Source organism: Polyodon spathula, chromosome 2 (assembly GCF_017654505.1).
Source record: "Polyodon spathula isolate WHYD16114869_AA chromosome 2, ASM1765450v1, whole genome shotgun sequence".
Classification (NCBI taxonomy): Eukaryota; Metazoa; Chordata; class Actinopteri; order Acipenseriformes; family Polyodontidae; genus Polyodon; species Polyodon spathula.
In genome coordinates, this window is record NC_054535.1 from 5,699,364 (window position 1) to 5,718,273 (window position 18,910).

The following is an 18,910-nucleotide window of genomic DNA, read 5'->3' on the forward strand; positions in this document are numbered from 1 at the left end:
TCAAAAATAATAAATCCCCGGCAATACACAACAATGTGTAAAGCACGGGGATAATGAAAACAAGGGCACAGTCCCGAACAAAAACAACGGTACGGTCACCAGTCCTGGGTGATCGAAAACGTGCAGGTGCTCAGTGCAGTGGTGCTCCGGATAGTGCTCTCCTTTCGACAGCTCCGGAGATGTGCGTTAACTGTCTATTAGTGCGACAAAGACAGACAATTACAGACAGACAGAAAATAACACACAGCACGTACAACACTCTTCACAAATACTCTGAGAGCTCCTCTCTCAGTCCTTCTCTCCTAACGTTAACCCAAACGAAGGAGAAGATCAGCGTTACCCTGGCCCCTATATGTAATCCCGCATGATATCGAGATAAACGGTTGCAGCTGCCTTATTACTTGCAACTGCCTCTCGTTTACCTTTCAAATCAATACGGTCTTACAACAGAGTCGCGCTCCTCTCCAGGCTGACCCACTTCTCTGACCCGGAAACGAACTGTCAGGCCAGCCCTTCCAGATACTTCTCCTCCCGTTCTTTAGCGCCCTCACAGGTCGGGAGGAAGATTCATCACCAGAACTCATCTTTCCGTCACAATCCTGCACCTCTAAGTGTTATCAGAAGACCAGCTGCATCTCCGCATTCGCTTTTCAACAATGAACGCATCCCCTAACAAGTATAACATTTCAAAGACTTTAACATTCAAGTAAAATATTTTTTTCTACAAGAAATATCTACATGCAACCAGAAGAAAAAATGTTTAATACAATGTATCACTTTGCTAAAGATTATAAATAGAAACAAAGTTGCTTTATTGTGTGTATTTGAAAACAACAGTTACGACGTTGTAATCATTTCAACATCGATGGAGTTTGTTTTTTTTTTACATACACGACGACTGTAAATTAATAAATAATAACAATAATAATAACAATCTAAATTATCTGTAATTATTTAAAACATTGTGTTCCTTTTTCAAAAAACAAAATGACAGGGACCTCAAACAATTTAAACAATCTTTATTTAAAACTCAGAACATAACATGTAAAACGATCAACTATAATCAAAAAGTGCAGGGACGGGGTTGCACAGATCTCTCTTTTCTACAATGCCATCTGTAAGGTGAGGCTGGCACTGGGGCAGGTGTGCGTTCATTGCTCTGGGTAATTTCCCGCGAGGGGTAGGGGTTGGGGGTGAATGGTCCTGGTTGCTGCCGTGATGGGGGTTGCACAGACCTTGGTTCGCCAGACCTGCCGCTATTTCTCGGTATATGTATTTATTTTGTGTTTCCGCTAGTTAGAGTGTGGCCCCACAACGCTATGACAGCTCTGGTTTCTCGTTCTCCCCAGTTCATGCCGCAGTTGTCAGAAACAAACAAACAAAAAAAAAACGAGTTGTAAAATTTAATATATATATATATATATATATATATATATATGATATATATATATATATATTATATTCTGTTTGTTTTTAAACTAATCATGGGTACAATCAAAATATTTATTTAAATAACAATAAAAACAAACAACAAAAAGACGGTGTGTGAAAGCGCGTTTGAAACTAAACCAATAACCAAGTGGTTTACAATAAAATAACTGGGAAAAACACAATCCAGCATAGTTTTTGTATAAAATTATTTTTGATAGCATTTTTTTTAAAAGAATAATTCTCACCAATATACTCAAATATTACGCTTTTGTTTCTTTGACTTCCACCAGCGTCTGCACCTGCTTAAAGCAAAAAAGTTAGTGACAAATTAATAATAAAACGTAGATGTTTACAAATACTCACCAATACAAACAGTTAATAAATTCAAATCTTCAGGACGCTGTCTTCTTTGTTATTGTTGGATAACCTGGAAAAACTACTGTGAAGACGATAACTACAGTGGTTCAGGAACTCTTTGAAGTATAATCAGATGGTGTAGGTGGCAGGATCCTCAAAGCTTGTCCAATCAGAGTCGATGAGGTGGGGAGGATCCTCAATGCTTGTCCAATCGGAGTTGATGAGGTGGGAGGATCCTCAATGCTTGTCCAATCGGAGTTGATGAGGTGGGAGGATCCTCAGTGCTTGTCCCAGTCGATGAGGTGGGGAGGATCCTCAGTGCTTGTCCGAGTCTACGAGGTGGGAGGATCCTCAATGCTTGTCCCAGTTGATGAGGTGGGGAGGATCCTCATTGCTTGAGTCAATGAGGTGGGAGGATCCTCAATGCTTGTCCAATCTGAGTTGATGAGGTGGGAGGATCCTCAATGCTTGTCTGAGTCGATGAGGTGGGAGGATCCTCAATGCTTGTCCCAGTCGATGAGGTGGGAGGATCCTCAATGCTTGCTTGTCCTCAATGCTTGTCCCAGTTGATGAGGTGGGGAGGATCCTCATTGCTTGTCTGAGTCAATGAGGTGGGAGGATCCTCAATGCTTGTCCCAGTCGATGAGGTGGGGAGGATCCTCAATGCTTGTCTGAGTCAATGAGGTGGGAGGATCCTCAATGCTTGTCCCAGTTGATGAGGTGGGGAGGATCCTCATTGCTTGTCTGAGTCGATGAGGTGGAGAGGATCCTCAATGCTTGTCTGAGTCAATGAGGTGGGAGAATCCTCAATGCTTGTCCCAGTCGATGAGGTGGGGAGGATCCTCATTGCTTGTCTGAGTCGATGAGGTCGAAGGATCCTCAATGCTTGTCCATTTGGTGTGGAATGACCCATATTGAAATGGCCACCTGGCAGCCATCTTAGATTATGAGGCACTTGTAACTCGGATTGCATTTTATTTTACTTATCTAGCATGGTCAACAGCTTTTCCAAGGTTCAGCCTTGAATGACAATTTCCAAACAAAAACATATTTATTTATTTATTTATACTGCTTATTTATTTACATTTATATAGCACCTTTCATCACAAGGTCCTCAAGGCGCTTTACAACATTGTACAATATTAGACAATTTAAAAGGCAAAGATAATTCCTATAAAACATTTCAAAAGACAGACTAAAACGATACACAATCAGTGCTAACATTATGGTAAAAATAGCAATTTTATAAAAATGGGTTTTCAATGCTGTCTTAAAAATAGAAAGATTCTCTGCTTTTTTGACTGAAGATGGTAGAGAATTCCACAACACTGGAGCGTTACAAGAGAAGGCCCTCCCTCCCTCACCATCTTTATTCGCTCTCGGAATAACCAACAGCCCCACATCCTGCGATCCAAGAGTACGACTGGAATTGGAGCGGTCGACAACTCCTGTAAATAAACTTGGTGCCATTTAGGGCTTTACAAAAGGTAAAAGCAAAATCTTACAATAAATTCTAAAATGCACAGGGAGCCAGTGCAAAGAGACTAAGACAGGGGTAATATGCTCATTCCTTTTGGTTTTAGTTAGAATTCTGGTGGCAGTGTTTTGAAATAGCTGCAAACAAGACATCACACATTTAGGAATACCAGTAAACAGAGCAGTACAATAATCTATTCTGGATGAAACAAAGGCATGCATTAGCTTTTCAGAGTCAGGTACAGAGACAATGGGTCTAAGTTTGGCTATATTCCTCAAATGATAAAATAAACTTTAGTATTTATTTTTTTTTTTTTAACATGAGACTCGATTGATACATTTGGATCAAAAGTGACCCCCAAATTCCTCATTTCCAGTTTTCAATTTGATGAAAAACTACTTAACACCAACTCCTGTAAGTCAATGCTTTTTATTTGGTTCTGACTGCCCAAAAACATAACCTCTGTTTTGACGATCTTTTCAGCCAGACGATAAAATAAACAAGCACCTACAAATTCCAGAATACTCATCTCTCTTTACTGTTCTCCTTCTTTGACAAATGTTTCAAAAATAAGTATTTATCAACATATTCATATGTTGTTTTCCTTAACAAGTAAGCATCTATTTCAAGTAGAATGCACTGTAGTGTGTTTAGGTGCCATTACGTTTATTGATGGAACTGTCTAAAAAAATGTTTTACCAAAGAAAGTATATTCATAATCCAGAGATTATTATTTTTGGAATAAATATTCAATGCTGCACCATGAGACGTGACTTTTCAGACTTAAGCAGTGCATAAAGACTGTCAGAATACACCCAGGTGTAGTTTGTTTATATATATCACAGTTGAACTGAGACTGGTTCACAGTGACACCTTGTGGGTTAAATACACATTGAAACTAAATTTGTGTTCTAATCATGGTGTCAATTCTCAGATACAGTCGCTCAGTGCACCTGCTTGTCATTCCAAAGTGGAATTCTCAAATGTGTTTGTCTCACTTTATTCTTTATTCTGCCTTATATCTCATCATACAGCATAAGTCTTTATATCTTTGATTAAAAAAATAAACTCCTGTCAACTTCTAGCACTGTAAAAAGTGTATTAAATCTTAAATTAACAGAAAGAAAAACCCAAAAGCAGCTCTGCAATATACAGAATAATGTTGAACTAATTAAACTAAAAAAAAAAAGTTGTTTATTCCAGTTGTTTATTCCTGTCACAGAGACGGCCGAAGTGGGCGGCGTCAGAACCAGGAAAGGTAATGAAATACACAGAACACAGGACGGATGAATGAAATGAAATGATGATGGCGCTTGCTTGCGCCGGTTTATTGCAAAATAAAAGGGTTGAACAAACAAACAGAAAAAGGACACGGCACTGGTAGCCAAAATAAAACAGACAAACAAAAACGGACTAATACTTAACAAAAAACGGTGAGCAGCTAGACACACTAACAAACAAGGTGAGTTTTAAATAAACAAGTATCGTGCTGGTCCCACCAGCACGTAATAGCAATTGAAATATTCTAACTCTTTCTCCTTCTCTCTCTCCCGTTCCCTACTCACCGAACACCCAACCCCGAGTATGTGACAACGTGCATCTATATATACTATTGTGCTGGGATTCAATTACCAATTAATTATTCACTTGAATCCCAGCACGTGAATTAATAAAGTGCAATTCCCCGTGCTCACATATTACTACATTTTACTTGCACGTGAAGTGCTGTGCAATCCTCGTGCCTAAATACACATATACATTTTTAAACACTCGTGTTACACAGACCCGTTTATATCCCGTGTACCAATGTCTATACACCAACATTTAAACACACCACACGCAACACATAACAGATAATATACACAGGGGCGGGCACTTTGTTACATATACCCCCTCCTGTGCAAAGCACACATGGCCTCAATGGCCACCTCCCCCCTTAAAAGCCCAAAAGTCCCGCCCAAAGTCCTTGGCCAGGACCAGAGGCTTCCAGGGGCCCACAGGTCGTAATGCTGTCAGCAGGGTAGCATTCTCCTGCCAGGGTAGTCCTAGCAGCGGAAAGGCTGCTTGGGGTGTGGTCTCCTGACCTTCCCCCTCCTTCGGCGCCGGCAGCTCCCCTTGGTGGGGCTTCAACCACCGTTCTTCCTGCAGGGAAGAAACTGCAGAGGGAGCAGGTCTCCGGACCTCCCCCACGATCTCCGGCGGAGAAACTGCTGCTGGGGTTGGCGGTCTCCAGACCTCCTCCCCCTTCTCCGGCAGCGAAACTGCTGCTGGGGTTGGCGGTCTCCAGACCTCCTCCCCCTCCTCCGGCAGCGAAACTGCTGCTGGGGTTGGCGGTCTCCAGACCTCCTCCCCCTCCTCCGGCAGCGAAACTGCTGCTGGGGTTGGCGGTCTCCAGACCTCCTCCCCCTTCTCCGGCAGCGAAACTGCTGCTGGGGTTGGTGGTCTCCAGACCTCCTCCCCCTTCTTCGTGGCCGGCAGCTCCCCTTCGTGGGGTTCCGGCCACAGTACTTCCGGCTGTGATGCGGAGCGGCGGGCAACCCCAGGCGATGCAGAGCGGCGGGCAACCCCAGGCGATGCAGAGCGGCGGGCAACCCCAGGCGATGCAGAGCGGCGGGCACCCCCAGGCGATGCAGAGCGGCGGGCAACCCCAGGCGATGCAGAGCGGCGGGCAACCCCAGGCGATGCAGAGCGGCGGGCAACCCCAGGCGATGCAGAGCGGCGGGCAACCCCAGGCGATGCAGAGGCATCCTTGGGCGAAGCGAGGCTGGCATCCTTGGGCGAAGCGAGGCTGGCATCCTTGGGCGAAGCGAGGCTGGCATCCTTGGGCGAAGCGAGGCTGGCATCCTTGGGCGAAGCGAGGCTGGCATCCTTGGGCGAAGCGAGGCAGGCATCCTTGGGCGAAGCGAGGCAGGGAGTCAGGACAAGCTGGGGTGCGGGTGTTGGCCCTCTTTTTGGCCACTGCAGCCGGGAGGTTCTTCCCCGTGCTTCCCTCAGCAGCCTATGCAAGGGCTGCTGAGGACCGCCAGCATCTAGTCCTGGCCCTTCTGGTGCAGGGAGAGGCAGCTCCTGCTCCTCTCCCCCTGATGGAGATGGAGGCAGAGGAAGCTCCAGCTCCTCTCCTCGTGATGGTGGGGGAAGTGATACCAGCAGGCATTCACCCTCTGCTGGTGGGGGAAGTGATACCAGCAGGCATTCACCCTCTCTGCTGGGGGAAGTGATACCAGCAGGCATTCACCCTCTGCTGGTGGACAGGGACCCAGCAGGCATTCACCCTCTGCTGGTGGACAGGGACCCAGCAGGCATTCACCCTCTGCTGGTGGGGGAAGTGATACCAGCAGGCATTCACCCTCTGCTGGTGGGGGAAGTGATACCAGCAGGCATTCACCCTCTGCTGGTGGACAGGGACCCAGCAGGCATTCACCCTCTGCTGGTGGACAGGGACCCAGCAGGCATTCACCCTCTGCTGGTGGCGGAGGCAGAGGCAGCTCCTGCTGCTCTCCCCCTGCCGGTGGAGGTGGCGGAGGCAGAGGCAGCTCCTGCTGCTCTCCCCCTGCCGGTGGAGGTGGCGGAGGCAGAGGCAGCTCCTGCTGCTCTCCCCCTGCCGGTGGAGGTGGCGGAGGCAGAGGCAGCTCCTGCTGCTCTCCCCCTGCCGGTGGAGGTGGCGGAGGCAGAGGCAGCTCCTGCTGCTCTCCCCCTGCCGGTGGAGGTGGCGGAGGCAGAGGCAGCTCCTGCTGCTCTCCCCCTGCCGGTGGAGGTGGCGGAGGCAGAGGCAGCTCCTGCTGCTCTGCTCCTGCCGGTGGAGGTGGCGGAGGCAGAGGCAGCTCCTGCTGCTCTGCGCCTGCCGGTGGAGGTGGCGGAGGCAGAGGCAGCTCCTGCTGCTCTGCTCCTGCCGGTGGAGGTGGGAGCGGCGTGTAGTCTCCTGGTGGTGGAGGTGGGAGCGGTGTGTAGTCTCCCCTTGATACAGGGGACTGGTGCGGCTCTCCCTCACTTGCAGGGGACTGGTGCGGCTCTTCCTCCCTTGCAGGAGACTGGTGCGGCTGTGGAGACAGCGGTGGGACCTCTGCCTTCCTCTTCCCCTTTCCCCTTCTCTGCCACTCTGCTTTTCTCTTCCCCTTTCCCCTTCTCTGCCACCTCCTCACCTTCCTCTCCTGCGGCAGTTCCTCCTCTCCCTCCTGGTAGGGGCAGCGCACCACCGGGTGCCCAAACTCCCCACAGGCAAGGCACCAGCCCTGGTCCTCCAGACCACCGAGGAACTCCTCCAGGTCCTGGCAGCCATCTCTCCAGTCCCAGCCTTCCATGTTTTATTTTTTTTTTTTTGTTGTGTTGCTGTTTTTTTTTTTTTTTTTTTTTTGACAAAACACCTCTCCTGGTCTGACGCTTGGAGGCGCTGTTATCCCACGCAGGACACCACGTGTCACAGAGACGGCCGAAGTGGGCGGCGTCAGAACCAGGAAAGGTAATGCAATACACAGAACACAGGACGGATGAATGAAATGAAATGATGATGGCGCTTGCTTGCGCCGGTTTATTGCAAAATAAAAGGGTTGAACAAACAAACAGAAAACAGGACACGGCACTGGTAGCCAAAATAAAACAGACAAACAAAAAACGGACTAATACTTAACAAAAAAAAACGGTGAGCAGCTAGACACACTAACAAACAAGGTGAGTTTTAAATAAACAAGTATCGTGCTGGTCCCACCAGCACGTAATAGCAATTGAAATATCTAACTCTTTATCCTCCTCTCTCTCCCGTTCCCTACTCACCGAACACTCAACCCCAGTATGTGACAACGTGCATCTATATATACTATTGTGCTGGGATTCAATTACCAATTAATTATTCACTTGAATCCCAGCACGTGAATTAATAAAGTGCAATTCCCCGTGCTCACATATTACTACATTTTACTTGCACGTGAAGTGCTGTGCAATCCTCGTGCCTAAATACACATATACATTTTAAACACTCGTGTACACAGACCCATTTATATCCCGTGTACCAATGTCTATACATCAACATTTAAACATTAAACTAAAAAAAAAAAGTTGTTTATTCCACATGGACAAAATTACAGTTTGTTACCTAGCAGTCCTTTGCCCAATGCAAATCAGTATAAATTAAACTGATCTGACAGGTCACCAAGAAACAGATCCAAACTGCTTGTTTACTGGGAATGAAACAGACCACTATACTTGGTAAAGAAACACTGCTTGCCATATTTTGAGGTAGCCACTGCTCAGCAGGAGTTGTTGGGTCAAGCATCAATTGCTGTAAACCATGTAAGTCATAAAGGGAAGTAGGTGCTTGATGACTGACAGGGTTTGAAGGGTCATGGTCAAAGTCAATGGAAGTGGAAGTGCCAAACTACCCAATAGGAAGGCTTGCAAAAAGTGATTTCCCTTACACTGCTCCGAAACTGCACACTGGAACCTGTTACACTGACTGGGAGCGGGCAACAGGAAAGGGTTTCAGAATTATTTAGTTAGACAAAACTGCTTTAAAGTGAATCTGTAAAACAGTATAAAAAGTGGTTCATTTCAAAAAGCTCAAAGGGCTGGGTGATGGATGGGACGGGACGACTCCCGTGAACACAAGCGGAAAATATTGAAGCCAGAATTTGTTTTTAGGTGTAAACATTCAGAATTCTAATTGACAAGGAGGCTATTACACTCCATTACATTATTTAAAAAAGCTTTTTTTTTTTTTGGTTTGGCGATCCAAACAAATTTAGGCATTTTTACTTTTCACTCTGCTCGCTTCTGCAGTAGTCTGCATGGTTGCCATGGTGATTTTTTTCCCCAGACTAAACTAGTTCCATTTCATACACAAATCAAAAGGTGTAGTGCACCGTGACATACCCTACAGCAACCAGAGATCCGATTGGTTGCAACGGTAGTGATGGTGTATAATTAAAGATTAGTGTGGGTTCTGTAATTTTCAAAGCATCCTATAAAAACAGGAAAGCACAGAAACTATGAATGTAAACTTTTATAAGAGTACTCATCATTAGGATATTAAAGTACATTCATCTAAATATACAGGATTTGATAAATCTCCAGATTCTTGTGATTTACTTTTTCAGCTGTAAAAGGAAATGGACTAAGATAAAAACATAAAAAATGGGATATCCTTTTTTTAAAACAGTATACAAATGCAATTCTCACATTTAAAAGACATGACTGGTTTCACTGGATCTAAAGGCAGCACAAACAACTGGTTCAAAAGTACTTAACCATTCTTACTTTAAATAAAGAAACCAACCATAATGCTTGTTTCCAGTTTACAAGTCCTATAAAAGCCCATTTCAACTAGGTCTAAGGTCATGGAGATCTGAATGCAGAGTCCAGCTGTTTAAATTGTGCTCTGCTGAACCCCTGTTCTAGATAGAATTGGACTTAGCTTGCACTATTGTACTTCACAATTGGTAGATACAGTCCAGGTCCAAATCCAGTAATCCTCGATGGTGCAAGACTAAAACCACTGGGCCGAGATGTTGTGTCAGACATTGCCCTTGTGTTGCCACCGAAATGCCTTTGGATTTAATTTCCACGTACTACACTTTACATTTAAGACCTTTATAACCAGCTGCATTATTTGCAGCAAGAATTAAAAAAAAAAAAAAAAAAAACATCATCAAGATGGCGAAACCACAAACTGTACAATTGAGTGGCTTTGTTAGAAATATGCTTTAAAAGTGATGAAAGCGAATCCACAGGGTGTGCAGGGTTAGTCATACAGCGCAGGTTTGCGTCCTGGTTGTGAGAAGTAGCCAGTCTTCACTGGGAACTCCAAAGGGAGCGTCACGTTGGCTCTGGCACTCCTGTAGGCTTGGAAGGGAAAACTGGCACGGAATGTTTCTCCTCATCACACTACAGCAAACTGCTGGCCAAGCAACCGGTGATCTCAAAAGCGGATACCTTCACCTGTGTGCAGGATTGCTGCGGTGAGGGGAAATATTATTGGCAATTCTAATTTGGGGAGAAAATTGGGGGGTTAATAATTAAAAAAAAAAAAAAACCTGTTTAAAAAAGTGTGGGTACAATTTTAAACACCAAATCCACTTCAATACATATATCAATGTCTTATTATTACATATATTAAGAGGTTCTGATTTTAAAATTAAACTAAAGCAGGATTTCTGCACCCCAACATTGAGGTCCCTTTTAAATCTGACAAAAATAAAGACAGCGTCTGGTACCAATATGCCATGCTGTGTTTCATTCCTGCTCTAGACCACAACACAGGTCTGTAGTCTTGAACTTACTGTAGTGCTGGATACAATAATAGTCAGCCAAACTCATTAGAAGGGCAAACTTGACTTTTGGAAGTGGCTAAGTTCTTCAATACTGCTTGAACGAATGTCTTTTCAGTAATGAGCATGACTTTTTTTGCTGGTACTTTCTTAACGAACCTACGAGGTCACTGGAAAGCAAGGTACAGTGACTCCCGGATGTCTACAGCTGTTTGTGGTGTATATCCTGTATGGACAGGATACAGGGCTCACAGCTGACTCTGCAAACCAACAAGTGAAACTGCTTGTCAAACACAGATCCTAGATAAAACCTGCTGCATAGGTACAGTACACCCACATTGTATTCAAGAGCTCCGACACAATACAAAGCTACAGTACACACTTTGTATTTTACTTCTGAATATATGCCATGCTGAGGAGAGTAAGCTGTACTGTATATTTAGAGTAGCAGCTCATCCAATCTGACAAACGACCCAGTATGAAAGAGGCTATTGCTTCACTACAGGGTACATTTATAACTTTGGTGTTGTGTTTCTGCGATGTGTGCCTAAAATACCTCTGAATGCAAACTATGAATGACATGCACAACAACTGTTTAACATGCAATCCAAACACATTAATATCTTCCATGGTCCACATGCAATCACAGCACTCCCTTTTTGTCATTGTTAAACTGCATGAAACAAGCAACAGGACAGCCTGTAATGAGGCAGCCACAAAATAAAACATTAAAAATAAACTTTTACCCAACACTTGATGTATTAAAATCCACTATCAAATTGTTGTAGGAACTCAATATGGCTAGTGTACAGGACAGTGTAAAAGAAGTGCTATGGCAGAATATGTTTCAACCATGCAAAATATATACGCTAACACTAATAGTTTGAATTTTGAAAACTGAGCAGGGTCCGCCCCTCCTGCTCCCGCTTGTGTTATCCAGGGGCAGAACTTTACTTTCTACATTCGCCATCTCGACAGCAAAGCATTGTATAGTGTAAGCTGTATTGAAAGAAATGTCTCGAAAACCCTCTGCTGTCTGAGAATTTTTTGTTAAATGCCCAGATGACCAAAAACAAAGCTGAATGCGAACTGTGCAAGCGTCTGTTGATGTATCATGGAGGCACAAACACTCTCCAGGGTCACTTGACAAGCATAAGTTCATATTAGTAGCAGCAGTAGTAGTAGTAGTTTTTTTTTTTTTTTTTTAACTAGACAGACATTTTTTTATTCCGTCAGAACAACAATTTGGTAAGTTAATAATTTAAACTTACCAGTATACGAATTTACAGTATGTTGACACTAAATACCAATGTTAATAAAAAGTGTTCAAATACTGATCTCTGAAGTCCTGAATCAATTGATAAAAAAAAGATTTTTGCCATCAAATTACACTGGTTATATTACTAACCTGTAAATAGCCATACTACTTAGATGAGACTCGGAAGCTGAATTCAGCAGTATAAATGTGTTTTCTTTTTATTTCTTTTTATTTTTTTTAAACTGACACGCTCCGCATGGAGTGCAGGATACCGTATAGTCTGGAGGTCGCCGGTTTGAGTCCAGATTATTCCCCTGCCGACCGTGGATTGGGGCGGCGCACAATTGGCTGAGCGCCGCCGGTGGGGCTTAGGTCGGCCAGGGTGTCCTCGGCTCACCGCGCACCAGCGACCCCTGTAGACTGACCGGGCGTCAGCGGGCTTGGCTGTGTAAGCTGCCCAGAGCTCCGTTGTCCTCTGACGTTGTAGCTCTGGATTGGCTGCATGGGTTTGCAGAGTGAAAAGAAGCGGGCTGCTGATGGCACAAGCTTTAGAGGACAGAGAGTGTTCGCCTTCACCGCTCCAGAGTCAGCGTAGGGTTGGTAGCAGTGAGCAGTAGTAGTAGTAAAATGTCACCGTGACAGGTAACCTGCATGGAACTGTTATAAAGTTTTGTTTTGCCCAAGTCCGCTGCAGTTCTTTTAATTGGCTGCAATAAGGTGCTGCTGCAATGCAAGCTTACTGTATATATCGCAAGCAGATCAAGTACGTGTACATAAATTTGTATTTAAATTATACAAACATGATTACTGTTCTATATAATGTATGTTTAATCTACATTTATATAGATTACCTGTAAAATAATAGGATTTTCAATCATACATAAACAAGCAGCTATGGTGACGTCACCAGTAAAGTATGTAAATGAGTCCCATCGAAGGTTCGAACCTTCCTTCCTTAATGTGTTCCCAGCCTTCGAAGGTCAAAAGGTACCCTTCGTTGCAGCCCTACTTTCATTGCTAGTTTTTTTTTTAATGTTTTTATTATAACTATATGATCACATGGAGGAAAGCTATAAATAACCATTTGAAACAACAGCTCTTATTTTAATTTTGCTTTCCTATAACATATACCCATTTCCCAATGAGGGAAAAAATATATTTCTTTGAAATGTTGAAGCCTGCAGCATGAGAAGCAAACAAAGCAATCACCACATTAACGTTCTACATGCAAGTATGCATTTGTAGTACTGCAGGCACAGCTTGTGCACTGTGAGGATATACTGCAGTTCAGAGACTTGCACACAAAGGCATACCGGAATTTGCAATACAGTCAATATTTACCCAATACAGGACTAGCTTGTATAATAAATGGACTAAAATGGTAAATGAGGCAATACAATTACAAAACAAACCAAAGACCTGTCAGCTAATCTAGTTTACAGTCTTTGTATGGTTATAGTTCAGACCTACAAGTTTTCAAATGTATGCATTTTTTCCATTTTTGATTTTTTGTTTTACAGTACAGTACATGTTCAAAGGTGGTAGCCTGAGCTTGTATTTAATTGTATGTCCTCAAATGTGCTATTTTAGTTTTGTCTTCCAGCTTGCTTCATCTCTTATAAAACAAACATTTAAGTTTCCTAGAGAATTACTGGAAGATTGCAAGAAACAAAGTTTGCCTTTGGAGCAAAATTAAAAACATCACAAAAGGAACAAAACAACAAGCTCCCTCCCTTGTCTGAGCACAACTGCAGAACTTTAGACAAACCTCTTTGCAAATTAGAAGAAGAAACTGTCTACTGCAAACTCCTAAATAGTCATACAGTAGCAATCCCAACATATTTAGTTCCTTACATAATGTATCAGAGTAGCATTTATCATCACTATACCCACGATACCTGAGCTGGTACAATTGTGTATATCATGTGTGGTTTATGTATCATCCCTCAGGAATCTGATGCACTGGAGCTGGAATGGCCACTACTCCTTACTTAAAACAATATACAATTGAAACTGGTTCTTACCAAGTTAATGAGTCTTCTCATAGCATGTTCATGGGAGCAGATGCATTCACATGGGTCAAATCCTCCTTCTGCCATTGCTGCAGTCTACTTCCTTTGCTGAAATTAAGATGCCAAGATAAAACAAAAATCAGAAAAGAAAATACTGTAATCAAACCCTGGGATTGCTTTGTCTCGTTTCCACTGCGGGCCAGGGCCAAAGCGTTTCTGTGTTTTTTCCTAAAGCGGCCAAATTCGGAAGTTCTTGTCCTGCATCATCAGGTCACTGGGGGATTGTAGGAAGGTATTGTGCTGCATTTTAAAAGAAACCTGCAGTAGTAGAAGCTCAGGTAAAAAACTGCCCGAGCCTTGGATGCTGCAACTGAAAACAGTTTTGTCGCTATTTTTATTTTCGTGCTACACATGATTGTAGATGGTATCCCCAAGACCCAATTTTCTGACCCTAAAAGAAGATGGAATGAAAGTGAATCTGATAAATTCATCGCCGCAAAGCCTGTTTGGTAAGTTTGTTATTTTATTTATTTTGCTTTCAGTTTGTGTGTTTGCTTTGACATTTAAACCCCAAAAAATGAACACTGCTAAAGGTAAAACAACAATGCAGTGTTAACAAATGCCATAACCTGCACGGACACATCTGTGTAAGCAACAGGCCACTACAATGTTGTTCAACGGCAGCCATTATAAATGGGAAAACGTTTTCCTGCTCCCCTGTCAGCTTCCTATACAAGCACATGCCTCCCTGCTGCGTGATGACGTAGTTCCTTTGTCCGCAGTCTGGCCACATCATATGACAAAGCAAAGCAGGCAGAAAAAGCATCTGGGGCTAGCACTGGAAACACCCCTTTTACAGCTGGCAGTGGAAACACCCCTTTTACAGCAGGCAGTGAAACGAGGAATTACAGTGCGCATTTACCAGGCTTTTGTTTGTTAATCAATCAAAAAAAACCTGGCTGACATGTCAAGTACACATTTGCATAATTTATGTCACATATTCAACATCAACAACTGAAAGAAAAAAAAAAACTGCCAGTATTTCCATCACTCAACCCCATGCAAATTTCTACACTGCAACAAAGAGAAAGAACACTGTATCTCTCACGGAATTCATTTGACTAACGAATGTATGGAAAAAACATTACCATCTCTCCAGCAGAGTAACGCAGCGACAGGTCACTGCGTATCGTTCCCTAACCCTTCTTGGACAGATTTTGGGACACAAGAATTTGCTCGCAGAGCATCATGTGCTTTGAATAGCATGGCACCTTACGTTAGAAATACTGAGGATTTCTGTTTTTGAGGTTCTAGTTTTGTTTGTGATTTGTATGTCAAGTTGCTTCCGTCAAGACCTCCCTGTGAACAAGGTGCTTGCATCTCAGATAACTAATCTGGAAACCTGAAATAAACAAAGTTGGTTCTGGTAGTAATATCAATATTTCTGTTTTATAGATTTAAGCTAGATGCACTGCAGCACAGTACTGGGTGATGTGCATTTACACATGTAAAAACAAGATGAGGAATACGGAGCTACAGCATAGCGACACAGTGGTCTTTCATTGCACCACTTCTTACATAAATCAATCACTGTGATCACAAACACGCAATACAGATTTATACCCCACACAGCATATCTTCCAAACTATAGTACAGAATTAGAGGAATCATTTTATGAGCTGATGCAAAGCTGATGCCACCGGCAGCTGACAGAACCTACTGTAGCTGGGAGCACCACTCAACTCAGAATAGAAGCAGTATTTCCTTCTGAAGTATCAGAGACACTCAACTTGTAACACCTCGCTGCAGCTCTGAGGCAAACTGCGTGCAACATTCCCAGATATTTTCATTAAAAGGACCAGTAGCACACCTTTCTGTCAAGCATCAGTTAAAAATGCTCAATAACTCATCTTTACAAGTATCCCATCCTTTTGTACTGTAGGCCTGTTTTTGTACAGTAACTTCTGCTTTTTGTTTGTTACTCTGTAATCTTTAATGCGTTTAATTCAAATAATGTTAAAAAGTATTCTCCCATAAATACATAAAGAGAGCTATCCACTGATATGCAACATATTTGAAAAAATGGGTTACAAAAACAGCTGCACAAACAATAGTTGTAAACTGGGACAGGTACTGTAGCTTGGTACAGAGTACACGTATGCATCTTTTCCACTGTGCCACTCAGCCACGCTGGGGCCATGCCAAGCCCTTGGGGTGCAGTTAGGAGAGCCTGGGTTGTTTTTCCACTGCACAGCTGAGCCGTGCTACTGATGACACACACAACGAAAGACAGTTGTTATTAATTAACTCAGTTTGTCAATGCGCAAACAAATGGTGTTCAAATATTAACAGACCAATGGTACAGCTGTATCTTATATCGCTATATTTTGTAAATATATTTAGGAATTTATAATTATAATCCACAAATTTTACTGATGACATCAACTTCATAAAGTTCAAATTGTTGTTTTTTCTCAAGTTGTTTTTTTGTCTCTGTGCTTAAAAAAAAAGCAGCTGCACAAGTGCAACGAGAGCCATAGCTGTATGTACGGTACAGCTGGACTTTGCTTTACTATATTTTGGTAGATTTACTGTATTTTTGTAAAAGTTTGTTTTTATTTTCTGCATTTTTTTTCTTTATATTACTATAATAAAGGCCAATGATGAAAAATTTGGTAGAATGTTGTGTTTTTGAGTGTGCGAGTACATTTGTACTCGCGTGTTGTTTACATGTTTGCCAATCCCTACAACTATTAAGAGAGTCAGCTTGTTATTTGGCCCGGCCCACAGACATCCACTGACAGCGTTTTGTTCGTACATTAACTTGAAACTAAAATATCATTACTTGGTGGCTGTTTACAAGATCAGTTGTTTAAGATGTGTACCCTACTCTTCAAATCAACTTCTTACTACAGCTTCCTGTGCTGGAAAGCAGTGACTTGCTTAGGGTCACACAGTGTATTGGTCAGTGGCAGGGGTGGGATTTGAACCAGCAACCTTGTGGTTAGAAGCACTGGACTCTAACCACTGGACCACACAGTCTCCTAATACATAATCAGGCACTTACATGCTTTGATACATAAATTGACATGACACAAGACATCATGCTAATTCTAAGTGAAAAACATATTTTTTAACACTGTGCTTAAGTAACTCTCCCAGACAGAAGTAAGCTGCTTTGCAAACTTACTCAACTCAATTTCTACAACAGATTTCATTTCCCTACCTGGCAGAAGAAAAGCCTAACTCTTCGTCTTCACCCTGTAGACTAGAATAGTTTTGTCGATATCAAAATATATTACCCATCAAAATCCATCATAAATAAATCTTCATAGCTTTGTGCAGAGGAGCCACAGCTTGAAATGTGTATGGCTTCTAGCACTCTTTCTGCACAGTCCATGCCTGACACGGCAGGGACTCTACTCAATGCACACTGTACATTGCAGGTAATTGAACCAATGAGGTGGATCTATTCACAGTGCTTGGGTTCATGAGGGTTAGATAATCCAGTACTGTATTTTCACATCCAGAGGTTCATGAGATTCTGCCCTGGAAGTCTGAGGGAAAAGAGGCCAAAAACCACCCAGGACAAAAGCTTTACATTTAGAAATGTAACTTCCTGACTTACAGCCCAGTCAAACAAAATGGTCCACTTGCTAGGGAATGATTCATACTGCAATATGCAAAAATATAATAATAATAATAATAATAATAATAATAATAATAATAATAATAACAACCAACAACAACTTTTTATCCAAATGTTTCCACTGTTGTACTACAGCTGAATTGTTTAGATAATTTTACAGTAAACACCGTGGATTACCATCATCCAAACCCTTATAAAAGTCTGCAGTAATAAAACGGGTAATTAGGCAGTAATTTCTAAATACCGGTACACTTTGCGATCTTACTTATGCTGCAGTGTGTTTTCCCACACTTTGCTATGGTTTTACTAGAATACACTTGTATAAGGAATCCACGGCTAGATCCATGGTTTTACTAGAATACACTTGTATAAGGAATCCACGGCTAGATCCATGGATTTTTTGGCAATGCACCAACGAAGCCCAGCTGTGGTTTATCCTGGTGGTACCAGGAAAAACGAATCTGCTACCAACTTCATTCCGCTAAACACGTTACGTTTCTCTACAAGAAATAGACTGGAACTTGAACTGCAACTGCAAACAAGGAAATTATGTTCTAATGCATGTTATGTAAATAACAACAGTCCATGAATATACAATAGGCGGAAACTCAATGTATCCGCCTTTGAGCCTACGACAGTATATATATATATATATATATATATATATATATATATATATATATATATATATATATATATATATATATATATATATATATATATATATATATATATACATACATACATACATACATACACACACACACACACACACACACACACACACACACACACACACACACACACACACACACACACACACACACACACACAAAGTTTCAGTGGAATGCATTTCTGTGTCTGTGCGCATCACAGTGCATCAATGCTGGCAGCCACTGCGCTATATATACACGTACTGTTCATCAACAATCAAAAACAATACACAGAGGATACAAAAAACGAGTCAACTTACGAGGGGATGCAACAAAATGTCCTTTCGGTGTGATAGGAGTGTCAGGCTAAGTGTATACCCAAGCTTCCCTCCGGCATTCGTCGCAAACCAAACACCAATCCACAAGAACTAGCACAGCCTGGGTTTCCACAGGCAGCCTGTCTTGTCAGTGTTTTGATACACTGTCCACGTCATTCATTTCACGCGAGAGATCCGGGTCCCGGTGCACTCCCATCCAGACTGTACTGTTTATACAGTGCTAAAGCAGGGCTGGCCGGACAGTCGTGTGTCACTAAGATCGGAGACAGATTTGATTGTGGAATGAGTTCCCTACGTTCCACATTCTTGAAATATATCGCAGGGTCGTAGCTAGCCATGAAAAATCACCAAGGTTTTGCCCATGCAACCCCCACTTAAAGTTTTTATAACGGAAGAAAAAATACATAAGGACATTATTATATGTTGTTTATTTAAATATATTAAAGTTTAGTTTACAGTCTGTTCTGAATCAGATACTG

The 18,910-nt window shown here is 42.5% G+C and overlaps 1 protein-coding gene across 1 annotated transcript in view; it reads right to left on the reverse strand.

Moving 5' to 3' along the window:
• Positions 1 to 18,576, reverse strand: part of smim14 (small integral membrane protein 14) — a 31,392-nt gene extending 12,816 nt beyond the window's left edge. The window contains exons 1-2 of the mRNA XM_041274850.1: positions 18,414 to 18,576; positions 13,804 to 13,899 (exon numbers count right to left, since the gene is read on the reverse strand). Coding sequence (XP_041130784.1) covers positions 13,804 to 13,878 — 75 coding nt within the window. The 5' untranslated portion in view covers positions 13,879 to 13,899; positions 18,414 to 18,576. The remainder of the gene's footprint in view (positions 1 to 13,803; positions 13,900 to 18,413) is intronic.
• Positions 18,577 to 18,910: the final 334 nt, after the last annotated feature.